At 53.3% G+C, this 14,626-nt stretch overlaps 1 protein-coding gene across 1 annotated transcript; it reads right to left on the reverse strand.

Moving 5' to 3' along the window:
* Nucleotides 1–2,975: 2,975 nt before the first annotated feature.
* On the reverse strand, nt 2,976–5,438 carry LOC119282738 (protein UPSTREAM OF FLC-like). Its single transcript, XM_037562860.1, has 3 exons — nt 4,952–5,438; nt 3,919–4,843; nt 2,976–3,468 (listed from the first exon to the last, which is right to left on the reverse strand). Exons 1-3 carry the CDS (start codon nt 5,175–5,177, stop codon nt 3,246–3,248), a joined length of 1,374 nt encoding a protein of 457 aa, XP_037418757.1. The 5' UTR covers nt 5,178–5,438; the 3' UTR covers nt 2,976–3,245.
* Between the last annotated feature and the right edge of the window lie 9,188 nt (nt 5,439–14,626).

Genomic DNA, 14,626 nt, shown 5'->3' on the forward strand with positions numbered 1-14,626 from the left:
TGTTGTAAAACCATATTTTTTGCTCGCCAATTTTATCAATTGGCAAAGATTCATCTTCTTGCAAAACTCTAGCTTTTATTGCGGCATAATCAGGAAATATCCCCTTTTCATGTTGTTCAAGGCAAAGAGCACTAATCCTATTATTTTGGGATAAACTCTTCAATGCAGCCACTACTACCTCATCTTCTACAATATTGGGCACAACCGCTTCTGTAAAATTTACATTCATTCGGTTATGACCAGGAAGATCGGAAGCCGAATTATGAACATCTATAGTTGTGTATGGTGCTGAAAAATTATTGTCATGAGGTGTAGCATATGACGGTTGGGAATAACTGGCCGAATAGCTAGTAGTAGCATGGCCAATTCTCTCGTTCATCAGCATGGCTGGATTAGTATATTGCACATTACTTGCCGATGAATAAAAGGGTGAAACACTTTCTTGCATGGCATTGGAAAATCTAACATAAGGTGTTTCAAATTTATTAGCTGAACTCATCATGTTGTTCATCGGCATAACAATTTGTGGGGTTGCCGATGCATGAGAGTTGGGATACATATGGTGTAGGTTACTAGTATCATAAGAAGTTGAAGCATGCAAATTAGTTTGAATCGGTCCTTACACGTAATTAGATGCATTACTGGAAAAACTAGGGCTAGCCGATAGAGTATACTCATTGAACGATCTAGTAACACCATATGAATTATTTGCATCTATAGTAGGGAATTGGGTATTCATATTACCTTCGTAGATTGCAAACCCTAGATGACGATCCTTTCGTAGCAAGAACAGGCCGGAGACCGTTCAAAGCTTCGTCCCCAGCGGAGTCGCCAAAAAGTGTGTTCGCACACGAACATGTCACCGTGTACCCTTGACGCCGGGGTTGATGCACCGCAGCTCACAGCGAAGGAGACCCGTCCGGAAGCGCGGTACATAGGCAATCCGGCGGACGCTTTTATAGACCCGAAACCCCACACGCCCGGGAGGGACCGCGTCAGGGCGCGCGGCGGCAATGGGCTGCCCTAGGTCGGCCTGACGGCCCCTAGGGCCTCGAGGTTCGCCGCCCTACAACAAGAAGAACGAACGAAGAACGAGGAAGAAGAAGAACAAAGGAGAGAGATAAAGGTAAAGGTAAAAGATTGATAGATTGATATGTCGATTGTGTGTTGTTCAATCGGCCGTCACCTCTCATCTATTTATGAGGCGGCTGGACTTCCCGTACAAGAAAAGGACTAAAAAGTCCATCCAAAACGTCAAAAACCCTAACCTAACTCGGACAGGAATCTTTGGTAATTTCTCGGACCAACTCGGTCTCACCGATTGGTTCATTTCGGTCCTATCGAGCCAGCATTGCCAACTCTCTAGTAAATTTTCGGACCAACTCAGTCTCACCGATCAAATCAACTTGGTCGGTCCGAAATGACTCTGCAGCTTCTGTTTCTGACCTTGTTTTGCCTCCACAGGTTGCATACGACCTCGGATTAAGACGATTTTTATATCAAAATCCACCGTTTCGACGAGATGCACAACTTTTCATTTGTAAATTTTTCCATCCGAGTCCGTCTTAATTAGGTTTCATGCCATTCTTCAATCTGGTGTCAACACGGGTATCTCCAAAATTGTTATATCTTTTGCACTTGAGCTCCGTTTTGGTCCATCTTCATATTTTTTTTGATCATCTTGAAGAGGGCCATCAAATGGTGACATGAAATCATAATTTTAGCCTCATCCCATTATAGACTCAAGTCACTCTTCGCGATCATGCCATTTTTGAGCGTCAACACGACGGACGGTGAGCCTGATTAATGGTGCGGCGGTGGAGCGCGGTGGGGACACCACGACAATGTTGCAACCATCATCACGATTTGCTAGAACCGGCGTCGTATTTTGCTGGAACCAGAGACCGCGGTTGCTAGAAGCACCCCCATCACAAAATCGATGAAATGCTACAACCAGCTTGGTGATTTGCTGGAACCGTTGTCACGGTTTGCTGGAACCGGCTTTTCCTCCCTCAGTGGTGACCATGGTGACCATGGTGACCACGGGGAATGTTACAACCACATCCTTTTTTTGCTACAACCACATCCTGTTTTTGCTACCACCGGTGACCTTTTTGCTACATGCGTGGCAGACGACGGGCGCCGATGCTTCAACCTGACATGGAAAAAAGCTTCAACTCACCTAGGAGAAGTTACAACCGCCGGCGGAAAAAGCTTCAACAGGCATAGTGGAAAAAGCTTCAACCCCCATGAAAAAGCTTCACGCATGGAAAATTGCTTCAATCGGCGTAGGAAAAGCTTCAACCAGAGGCTAAAAAAGCTTCAACCGGGGACGAGTCTGTGGGCGCACGAGCGGCGACGGAGGGGAGAGGACGGGCCGGGGTGCTGCGACGGCGAGGGAGAGGACGTGGATGCTTCCTATTCTCGACAGAGCACACGCATGCAGTGGCTGGGGAAGGGACACATCGCGCCGAATGGATCTGAAGCGTGGGGAGGGAGGAAGAAGATGATATGACGTGGGGGGAGGGGGGATCGGACGGCTCCTGCCTGCTAGATCGCACGGTTGTAGGCTGACCGGCCCAAACTTGGGCCGGTGCGCTAGCGCGTATGACTGCCCTTCTATTATTATGTACATCATGGCACTTTGCCTGCTGTTTGTTGTATTACCATATGAGGTCCCTATCAGTTTTTAAGTTGTGGCAAAAATTAAGCTTGATTTGGCCTAAATTCCCTAGGGAACGATTTTGTTCCCTTAATCGATCATTTACAGAGGATATATGGTTCGTATTGGGATCAGAGAGACGCTCCCCAGTTATTGGGGTCCTAGTTTTATAAACGTCCTCGTGCCGCAATTTTTTTAGAAAAGGGTCCTCGTGCCGCATACGAGCAAGAGAGTAGGTCCAAGCTTGCAACGACAAGATAAGCTGGGGGTGGGGATGGGGATGGATGCAACCTCATTTTGAAGTTTGAACAAATGAAAACACAAAGTCAAACACTGCATATGCCACGCTGCTCGGTTATAGTTCAGACACACATGCCGTGCCACTACATTCTACATACACCTTGATACAAGTGAGTTTCAATTCTACGCTAGCTACTCCAGAAATGGGTAATAGATAAAAAATGAAAGGGGTGTCGATGCAAGAGCTCGTGCCGTGGCAAGACATTCGTTCAGCCTGCAGTGCACGCGCTTCGATCCACATTTTGATGCTAGTAGTAGTATGTCTGAGTTTTCATCGGTGAATTCAGTCGGTCCGTCCGTCGTCGGTGGTTTCCGGCTGGTCACCGCGCCTGCTGCTAACGTGGACGTGGGTGGTCGGAGACTTCTTACTGCTGCCGCCGCTGGGTTTCCTGCCGGCGGGGATGCAGCGGGCGCGCACGCCGTCCACCTCCTCCGCCGCAAGCTCCAGCTTACAACCACCACTAGTAGTAGTAGTACTAGCAGTGTTCATCGTGGACTCTCTGCTCCTGCACGCACAATTCAATTGAATCATCATTCATCATCACTCAGACCTCAGAAAGAAAGAGAGAAACAAAGGAGCATAGCTATCTAGTAAGATTTGAAAGGAATCGTTCTGCATTTTACTGCTAAAGCCTAGCTACCAGCAATGCCAGATTCAGAGACTGGCAGTTGCAACATGGTGCCAAGTACTCCGAAAGTAGCTTTTCAGTGTGAGGCTAGATGCAAATTTTCTGAATTGTCTAAGCATCCAGCACCTAGCTAAGACTAGCAGCAATGGCAGTTTGACAGAGACAACATGGCGCTAAGTATTGTTTGGGAGTTTGGATTCTCAAAAAGTAGCTTTTTTCAGTGTGACTCTAGAGCACAACTTTTCTCCATTGTCCCTCACTCACCATGGCCAAGGCTCACCATGCACACGATAAGATAATCTCTCCCAAACAAGGTTGAGCTCCTACCTGTCGGCATTGTACGAAGACGAGCGCTTCAGAGCGCCCAGCTCCCCGCCGTGGCCGGCACGGTCGCCGCTCGCCGACTTCTTGGTCTCCACCAGGCTGCCGCTGAAGTACTCCCGCTCCATGCTTGCGCCGACGCCAATGCTGCCCGAGAACCCGTCTGCGCCGCCGGTGCTGCTGCTCAGGTCCGACCGCCCGCGCGGCAGCCTGCGCTCCGCCGTGTACCTCGCGCCGCCCGGGCCGGTCTCGCGCTTGGGGGCCGCGGGGATGGAGCCACAGGAGATGAGCTGCATCAGCACCGCCGACGCGCGCATCCGCCCGCCCGCGATCACTCCCTGCTGCGCCAGGCCCGCGTCCTCCTCCCCCCGGCGTGCGGCGACGGTGCTCGATGCGGCGGCCACGCGGACGTCGTTGTTGATGAGCGTCTCCAGCGTGTCCGGGCTGCTGGACGACGGCGGGGGCGAGATCTCGTCCGCGCCGAGCTCCGTCGTCGGCTCTTGCGGCGGCGACGGCTCGGGGCCCCGGCGCCGGCCGCGTCTCTCGTCGGTCTGCGTGGCCGCGTCCGCCCCGGCGCCGCCCCGCGCGGCGGCCACCCGGTACTCCCCGAGGTCGAAGGAGCTCCAGTTCTTGCGCCGGCCGTGCGCCCTGCTGATGCCCGCTGCGGGCATCTTCTTGTTGTTCTCGCTCCCGGCCTGGCAGCTGGAGGTGGAGGAGCCGGCGGAGGCGTCGCGCGGGTAGGGCGGCGCGGGGAGGAGGGGGAGCAGCTCGGAGCCCTTGAGCACGTACTCGGCGCCGCTGGCGGGGTGCACGGGGTCGTCGGCGGTGAGGTCGTGCCAGACGTAGCCGGCCTTGTAGCTCCGCTTGGAGGACCACGAGTAGGCGTCCGCCATGCCGGCGCCCCGCAGCACGGTCAGCCGGTCCAGCACGTCTGCGCCATCGGCAGACATTGTTAATTAAGCAGAGGCAGAACCTGACTCCATGACTGGCAGGGAGCTGAAGCGAGAGGAGGCAGAGGAGAGCGGAGCAGAGCGTGTACCTCGGAGGCAGAGGCCGTCCTGGGGGTTGGAGACGGGGACCTCCATGAAGTGCGGGTGGTCGAGCTGGCCGTTGCGCGAGAGGTAGTAGACGACGGGCACCTTGGCGGGCGGTGCGGCGTGGGCGTGAGCGTGACGCCTGGTGGTGGCGGAGGTGGTCTTGGGCGGCGGCTCGGTCCAGACGACGGTGCGCTCGGGGCTCGCCCACCGCCCACGGGAGCTCGCCATTGCCTTGCCTCGCCGAAGCTCTAGACGGAGCAGCTAGCTTGCAGTGGAATGGAGTAGTGCTAGTGAGACCGTGGAGACGGTGAGAGTGGCGAGTGGCGTGGCGTGCCGTGTACTGGAAGGGGAGGAGAATGTCTACGTCACAAGTGTCGGGGCGTCGTGCCCTCCATTTTTATAGGGGTGTGATGACTGATGAGAGACGCCGTGTGGGCAATGGCGATGGAGGGCAATGCGTGGGCGGCGGGTTGGGTTCAAACTGGAGTGAGGAACGGGGAAGGAAGAGCTCGTGACTCGCTGACTGCTACCGACTGGTAATAGTAGATGGAGCATGGGGATGGATGCGGGGTGGAAGTGGAAATTCGGCCCATCTCTGAGCGGCGGCCTTCAACTCAGGGAGTATAGACTAGTGTTTGTACAATCACGTCGTCACGTGCTCGCTCGCCCTGTCCTCTCCAGCAGGCAAAAACAACGTAGTGGTCGTACCTAGTACTAGTACGAGTAAATTGCACAGAAGTACCACAATTAGGGCATTAGAAGCAGATTGGTACCAAGATTGGTAATTTTTACGTGTCAGTACCAAGTCTGGGGCAAGCCGTTACAAAAAGGTCTAAACAGCGTATAAACGTGTATTGACGGTGTATCTGACCGGCGGGCCCCGCCTGTCGGGTGCCGACGTGGCATGTTTTTCACAGAAACCCCCCTTGTTTCGCTGGTACTGCTGTTCGTCGTCTCCAGCACGAACAGGGAACTTGCGCTGGCTGGGATGAGGTCAGGCGGACACGGGAGGCACAGAGGAGGCTGGGTCCGGCGAGGTAGGGTGCGGGCACGGGAGGCGCACAGGAGGCCGAATCCGGCGAGGTAGGGTGCGGGCACGGGAGGCGCACAGGAGGCCGGCTCCAGCGAGGTAGGGCGCGAGCACGGGAGGCGCAGAGGAGGCCGGATCCAGCGAGGTAGGGCGCGGGCACGGGAGGCGCAGAGGAGGCCGGATCCGGCGAGGTAGGGCGCGGGCACGGGAGGCGCAGAGGAGGCCGGATCCGGCGAGGTAGGGCGCAGGAACAGGAGGCGCAGAGGAGGCCGGATCCGGCGAAGTAGGGCGCTGGGGCGTTGCGGTCAAAGGGGAGGAGGCGGCGCGATGCAGGGGCTCCGGCGTCGAGGAACGAAGGGGATGGACGGATCTGAGGCTCTCCAGCGCGGATTGGCCGGGAACCAAGGCGGCGCGTCGGGTTGGAGCTACAGGAGGCCATCCATGGCGGCTTGACGTCGGGCTCCTGTCCAATGGGCAAGAGAGAGAGAGAGAGAGCTCCGGGTGAGAGAGAGAGAAGAGAAAATGGAAGAAAGAAGAAAAGGAGAGAGGCAGGGTGCGGGGAAAAGAAGGAGAGAGGCAGGGTGCGGGGATGGCCTGGTCCTGGTCGCTGGTGGTGATGCTCCAACGGCCGGCCGGCGGCGAGGCGAGGAGGAGGCCAGGGCGGGGCGGGGGTTATGGGAAGCGAAGGAGCTTGGGCTCGAGGGGCTCCTCCCTCGATCCAGATCGTGTGCCACCGCGGTGGAGACGACGAACAGCAGCGCCAGCGAAACAGGGGGGTTTCTGCGAAAACATGCCACGTCGGCACCCGACAGGCGGGGCCCGCCGGTCAGATACACCGTCAATACGTGTTTATACGCTGTTTAGACCTTTTTGTAACGGTTTGCCCCAGACTTGGTACTGACACGTAAAAATTACCAATCTTGATACCAATCTGCTTCTAATGCCCCAATTGTGGTACTTCTGTGCAATTTACTCTACTAGTACGTTGCGTACGTACCCGGCTGAGTTGACTACCACTAGTGCTTAGCTACCACCTGAGTGGTCTTCTCAGGCTTTTTCTCGTAGCTGGGTGCAAGCAAGTGAGCACGCAACGTACGGGCACGGCTCAACTCCGTGCGCCGGTGCATGCATATTTTTTAAAATTCAAATTCATCAACCTATGATCCTACAACTACACAACCCGCTACGCTACCAAGATCTACGAAAGCTGCCTATCTAATCTTCTCGGCCCCCATGGATTTTCAGGTGAGTGGCCCCTTTCCCCTAATGATTCACTAATGACTCTCCACGTTGCTGTTTGCGTAAAGCAGGTAACAAATAAGGTCGCCCTCAGCCGTCTATTTCGGTCCACTTTCAGCACAAATTGGCCAATTTCGACAAATATTCGGCATAAATTCAACACTAACTAATTTTTGTCACATATTTCATCGCACAAATGAATACAAATCAAACAGTTCAACAAATCAAACTCATAATTTGAACACAAATAAGCTAGGCGTTATCCTTAAGCCTCCATAGGTGCTTCACCAGATCATGCTGCAGTTCTTGATGCGTCTGTGGGTTTCGGAACTCTTGACGCATATTCAGGAAGGTAGGCCAGGTTGCCGGTAACTGGTGATCAACTTGGGCAAGAGGACCCTGCCTGTAATATGGTTTAGTGTCAAGCACTGGCTCTTCTTGCTCGGTCTCAATGATCATGTTGTGCAAGATGACATAGCAAGTCATGACTTCCCACATTTGATCTTTCGACCAGGTCAGAGCAGGGTACCGGACAACAGAAAATCGAGATTGGAGCACACCAAATGCCCGCTTTCACATCCTTCCCGCAAGCCTCCTGACACTTGGCAAAGTAGGAGTTCCTGCCTCCTGGCACAGGGTTTGAGATAGTCTTCCAAAATGTGGACCATCTCGAATAGATGTCATCTGCTAGGTAGTATCCCTTGTTGTAGTGGCGTCGATTGACCTCGAAGTTCACCGGAGGAACATGACCTTCAACAAGCTTGGCAAATACATTCGAGCACTGCAGTACGTTGATGTCATTGTGAGTACCTGACATACTAAAGAAGGAGTGCCAAATCCAGAGGTCCGGTGTGGCCACTGCCTCAAATACCACATTACAACCTCCTTTGACGCCTTTGTACATCCCCTGCTAAGAAAATGGACAGTTTTTTCATGCCCAATGCATGCAGTCGATGATTCCAAGCATCTCAGGGAATCCTCTTGCCGCATTCTGTGCTAGGATCCAGGCAGTGTCTTCAGCATTGGGTGATCGCAAGTATTATGGTCCAAACACTGCCCCCATTGCCCTGCAGAATTTGTATAAACACTCAATGGTGGTGGACTCGGCCATGCATCCATAGTCTTCCAGTATATCACTGGGAACTCCGTATGCAAGCATCCTCACAGTTGCCATGCACTTCTGGAGTGAGGTGAATCCAGGTGTGCCGGTGCAATCCTTCTTACACTTGAAGTAGTTGTCGAACTCCCAGATGAAATTCACAATCCTGAGGTAGAGCTTTCGACTCATCCGATAATGGCGCCGAAATACTTTCTCGGCGTGTAGTGGAGCGGCAGCGAAGTAGTCGGCATAGAGCAAGTAGTAGCCCTGCAATCGATGCCTCTGCTTTGCCTTCTGCCAGCCCGGCGCCGATCCACCTCGCCGCGGCTTTGCATTGCTCACGAATAGGCCGACCAGAGCGGCGAGGATCATGAGGTGCTCTTCGTCCTGGGCATCGGCATCGGCATCAGCTTCCTCCTCCAGCAGTGTCGCGAATGCCTCCTTGTCGTCCAAGTCCATCGCCGAGCAGACAAAACAACGAACACCTGGCGGGCGTGGTAGGTGCGCAGCCGCCGGTATCCCCGCCTGCGTGGATGGAGCGCCGAAAAGCTCGCCTGGGGGAACTTGAGGACTCCGGCGCATCCTGGGAGGGGGATGGCGATGGTTTTTTTTTTCGTCGCCGGCGAGATAAAGGTTGCCCTGGTGGGTCAGTTGGGGGTGCGAGTGGAGATGCTTTTAATGTTGGTATAGCGTTGCCCTTCCTCAATTCAATCACATACAAAACCTCGGTCTACAGGGTAAGGTAGGCTATACAGAGGGGTAGATTGGCCATTTGGTGCAACAGGCAATTAGGGGTGGAGGCCTGTCACTTGTTTTTGTCTTCTCTCCCCCTGTGAGTGAGTACTACTAGTAGCACTGAGTAACTAATGATAGTACTGTGCAGGAAAGTAGCTGGAGTGGCAGCACCCTCTCTCTCTCTCGCTCTGCCGCGCCACAGTGAGGAAGATGTCGGATTAGCACTGCTGCTGCTGCTGCTAGTATGAAACATGCACATACGATGGGTGGTTTGACTTGTTGATCATCCAAATCCACCAAACCGAGCTCCCTGCTTGCAATATTTGTTATTATTACCGCGACGCGCGATCTGAACGCGTCACCTGTATTTGTCTTTTCGCTTTATGCTGCCTACTTACAGTGGACTGTACCTGCTGACACCAATTAAGTATTACTGCGTGCCACTAGCTAGCGCATACACATGCAGTAACCCGGCTGTTACAGTCGACCAAAACACCCAGCAGGGCAAATCAATCTCCTCCTTACAGAGTATCGGATTCCATGATTCTCAAATAAGAGCATCAGTATCAGATTCCATGCTTGATCAATTTCTTTTTTCAAATGAACTGCAGCCAGCAGCAGCCGTAGGGTGATGGCCGGTGATACGACGGATCGGTAGCACATGGCACGGGCATCGAGAGGGTGGGAGGCGAGTCAGCGGAGGTGCGCGCGTTGACCTAGTCAAATTAAGGCCGGGGTCCGTCCGTCGGGGGAGCATGGTCTGAAAGCACGCGTTACGCTTACGCGTACCACACGGGTCAAATCGCTGCCCACGTACGCGACCTCTCGCCTCCGCCGCTAGCTCGCTCGGTACCGGTCCCGGGACGCCGACGCCACATGCATCCACCATGCGTGTGCGGCCCGGAGGTGGGTTACTTAATTATTTTGGCAATGCATGCATGGCTCCATTAGTTAGCTAATTATAGTAGCATAAGCGTGTGAACCGATCGGCTTATCGGTGCATCCACACTCCGTGCTGCAGCTGAGAGTCCAACTTGTGGCTCACTGAGGCCGGGCATGCTTATGTACGCTGCTATGCTTTGCTCAAGGGATTGATCGATGGATGGGTCGAGCAGCGGCACATGCACGAGGACTGAGATTGTTCGCTTGCATGAAGCAGAGGCTACCCTTGTCATCGTCTCGTCGACCGGCCGACAGACCACATGGTGCCACGGCGCCACTGCCGGTGTTCCGTTTCCTCCGGCTTTAGCGGATGCCAGAGTTCGCCATACCGCCTTTAGCAAATGCTTTCCAGGCCCCTGTGGGAGCCTTTTGTTTTTGTCACCAGAAATCCTCTTCTGCTTCCGAGCTCAAACGAGCTTAGGATGAACAGTAAAATTGGAAGAAAAAATTGTTGAAAATGGGCCAACGACGCAAAATCGTATTCAATTATATATACCATTCAGCAAAATACTAGGCTCCGTGGGCAACGACGCATGTGAAATACTAGGCTGCATGGTGCTTGGTCTCTAAACCATCGCTATATCCTGCGCGTAACACACAGATAGCAAGCAAACACACACTACACTACACTGTGCACCTTGATAAATGGTCGACGACGCATGTAACGCACGCTCGGCACAAGATGGCCCATGTCCGTGCCGATGGAACAAGGATGGGGGTGGGGTGAAGAAACGCACGCTCAGCACAAATGCCCCAGTGTCCGTGCCGATGGGAGCAAGGATAGGGTGGGGTGAAGAAACACACGCGCGCTCGGGCAGCACGCTAGGTGACAGATTGGGGCCTCCCACCGGTCGACCACCGATGAGCGTTCTAAACACATGCTTTTGTGAAAAAAAAACTTTATGTTAGCTTGGACCTCTATGGGCTGAGGGCAATTATGGGTCCGTTTTGTGATAGGCCTATCAACGCCACGGTTTGCCACACATTTTCCCTGGACTTGGCTAAGGTTACTAGTTAAAATTCCATTAAAAAGGCTAAGCTTACATTAATAAAATTGAAGCCACAAGTTGGCAAGTCTAAAAAAAAATTCTTGCCACACATTATGAGTGTCTGTGATGCAAGACCATAGTGTGCCAATAAACATCTTCCCTCAGATGTGATTTGAACCAAACACCCACCTAAGTAATACATGCATTCGCCTAAAAAAAGTAATACTAGCATATACGGAGTATATATAGAGTAACCTAGTTGTCGCAATCGACAAAACAATCAGTAGCAAAAATTGACCTCGACATGCAGAGTTATTAATCTGGATCATGGCAATTGGGAAGTGTATCCGATCCACTTGATCAATATTTTTGAAATGAACTCCGCCGCAAATAAAAATTGAAATGAAATACCGCCCAGCAGACGTGCGATGCGCCCACACCACCACCTATGATGGCACGTACGTACAGTACACATGAACATGGCGCGCGCATCGAGAGGAAATCCAGTCAACGGTGTAGAGCGTGCGTTGACCCTGGGTATGGCTCAAATATTTGGAAGGCCCGGGTCCGTCGCGGCATGCAGCAGCGGTCGGAGGTCGGAACGCACGCGTTTTGAGTATCGGCCGGGTCAAAGATGCTGCAATTTGGGCGACCTCCCGGCCGGCCCCAGCACCGCACATGCAACGACTGCGTGCATGGCCCGGGGGTTCTTTTGGCAATGCATGCCAGCTTGGCTCCATTTGTTAATTATTAGGCCAACTCCACCGTCCGATCCCAAACGGACGTCCGTTTTGTCCGTATTCTATCCGTTTGGATAGGGGATGGGGTCGTGTCCGGGCCTGTCCTGGGATGTGATGGCCGTGCGCCCAGCGCGCGGCCGCATCCGTTTGCCCCCATCTCGTCCGCCAAGCCTAAAAATGCTCATATTTTCATATGAAAACAAGTTTGCATGTTCAAATATTAATTGTTTGAAAATTAAAATAGTTTTACAACCCAATCAAAATTGTCTCTAATAAAGATAGTTTTACAACCAAATCGAAATTGTCTTGAATGAACATAAAACGAACAAATACATCTATCGGTTGCCAATATGCTCCTAGACATGCTCAACCAAGTCATTTTGAAGAGCCTTATGAATGTGCCAATCACGCAGCTCACGATGGAACTGGCAGAACTGATCAAACGTGGCCGGTTCTTGGTGCAGGGGCTCAACATTGTCACCTTGATAATTAAATCCTTGGTCGAAGATACTGTCATCACGCTCGCCCTCGACGATCATGTTGTGCATGATCACACAAGCAGTCATCACCTCTCAAAGCTTCCTTTCATCCCATGACAGTGCAGGGTATCGAACGATGCCCCATCGGGATTGAAGCACACCAAAAGCACGTTCCACATCTTTTGTAGCACTCTCTTGCATTTGGGCAAATCTCTTTCTCTTCTCACCTTGGGGCTTTGAGATTGTCTTCACAAAAGTTGACCACTGAGGATATATACCATCGGGTAGATAGTATCCTTGTTGTACTGATGGCCGTTGACCTCAAAGTTGACAGGTTGGGAGCGGCCTTCTGCAAGCCTCGCGAAGACTGGAGAACGTTGCAGCACGTTGATATCATTGTGAGAACCTGCCATACCGAAGAAAGAATGCCATATCCAGAGATCTTGCGATGACACCGCTTCTAATATGACAGTGCACTCGCTAACATGCCCCTTGTATTGGCCCTGCCAAGCAAATGGACAGTTCTTCCATTCCCAGTGCATACAATCTATGCTGCCAAGCATGCCTGGAAAGCCTCTAGCTGCGTTGGTCGCCAACAATCTCTCTGTATCAGCGGCAGTTGGCTGCCTCAAGTACTCTGGGCCAAACACCTCGATCACAGCTTGGCAGAACTTGTACATTGGCATCAGACATGTTGTCCACCAGATCACCTGGAATTCCATAGGCACGCATGCGGACGGCCGCGGTGCATTTTTGATAAGAGGAGAATCCAAGCTTGCCAAGGGCATCCGTCTTGCACTCAAAGTATGGGTCATGAGCAACCACTCCCTCTGGAATACGATTGAACACATGCCTTGCCATTTGAAAACGACGACGGAATTTATCCGGCTTGAAGAGCGGTTTGTTGGAAAAGTAATCGGCATAGAGTAGGGCGTGGCCTCTCTCTCTGTTGCGGTTCAGGTTGGGAGCACGGCCAGGGACTGACCCCCTGTACCGAGGAAGCTGTCGTTGAATGTGGTCGTGAACGACCAGTGCAGCCACCACAAGATCTTCATCATCCGATGAAGAATCGTCCAATGAACAAAGAAAGTGGTGGAAGAAGAACTCGTCTCCACTGTCCATACCTTTGTGGGCAAAATGGCGAACACCTTGCGGTCGTGGTGGCGAAGAGGCGGCGATGATCACCTCGACGCAGCAGGGTGGTTGCCGGCGGCTACTGGCCGCTCTGGAGCCGTGGGAAGCTGTCGCGGCCGCCGTGGTACGTCGCCGGCGGTCGTGTCTCCTCTGCCACCGGCAAAGACGGGGACGGCCAAATCTCCTCCAATCGACGACCAAAACTACGGCGAAAGTGCGGGCGTGGTGGCGGCCATGTCTACACGTGGTTTGGTATGGACGGCCGGGGGCTGCGCGGTGCGGAGGCGGCCGGAGAATAGCAGCGGCGCCGACGGCGGGGTGGGGCGGGAGAGAGAGGGTTGAAGCGTTGGGAGGGAGGGACTGCTAGTGTCCCTGACAGGCGGGCTACGGGAGGGACAAGGGCGTGCGTCGCGGCCGTCAGCGCGCGTCCGTTTCACCCCAAACCGAGCGTAACTTTGGGCCGGGGATGGATCGAAAACGGACGGATTCCGAACATTTGTCCGTTTGAGGCCACGCGTTGGACCGCGCTATTCGTCCGTTTAATCCAAACGGACGCACCCGGACAAGATGGGGTCGCGTGGTGGAGATGGCCTTAATCTTGTGCACGCTGTCGGTGCGTCGATACTACCTGCCTTCCTTCCTGCAGCTATGGCTGAGCCTGCCTGAGAGAGAGAGAGTGGACAGGACCCAGAGTCCAAACGAAACGATGCATGCAAGCACTGCTGGGCTATCGGATCTCATGCAGCGCGACGGGAAGGGAGATCGGTGGCATGCACGCATGCACGTCGTCAGGACAAACATCGATCTGATCGTTTGGTAGACAACTTGTGCTGGGCATGCTGCTCGTCAGCATTGCTGACGCTTGGGCCGGGTAGTACTATGCTATGCAAACATGCATAAGCTGCTGCTTCCGCTGCAATGCTTGTGCTGAATGGATCTATCGTCGTCGACCGAGCTCGGGCGGGACGCATGATCGATCGGGCGCGCAGCAGCGTACATACACAGGACAGGAGGCTTTCACGGACGGACCATGCAGTTAGACACGGTCGCATGCATGCCACGAGTTGCATGCGTACATGTGGCAGATGCTACCGTCGACCGGCCGAGTGAAACCGACAAACCACATGGTGCCATTGTGCCACTGCGGCCGTTTACCTAATCCCGTTTTAGCGAAATGGCCATATATATTGGCCATATAGAGGGAAAGGAAGGTCTCAGAGCTCGATCAGCCCAATGCTTTGCCAGTTATTCAGTGGTTCACGCCTGACACGGACAAATGTTATCTCTTTT

The sequence above is a fragment of the Triticum dicoccoides genome, chromosome 3B (assembly GCF_002162155.2).
Source record: "Triticum dicoccoides isolate Atlit2015 ecotype Zavitan chromosome 3B, WEW_v2.0, whole genome shotgun sequence".
Taxonomy (NCBI): domain Eukaryota; kingdom Viridiplantae; phylum Streptophyta; class Magnoliopsida; order Poales; family Poaceae; genus Triticum; species Triticum dicoccoides.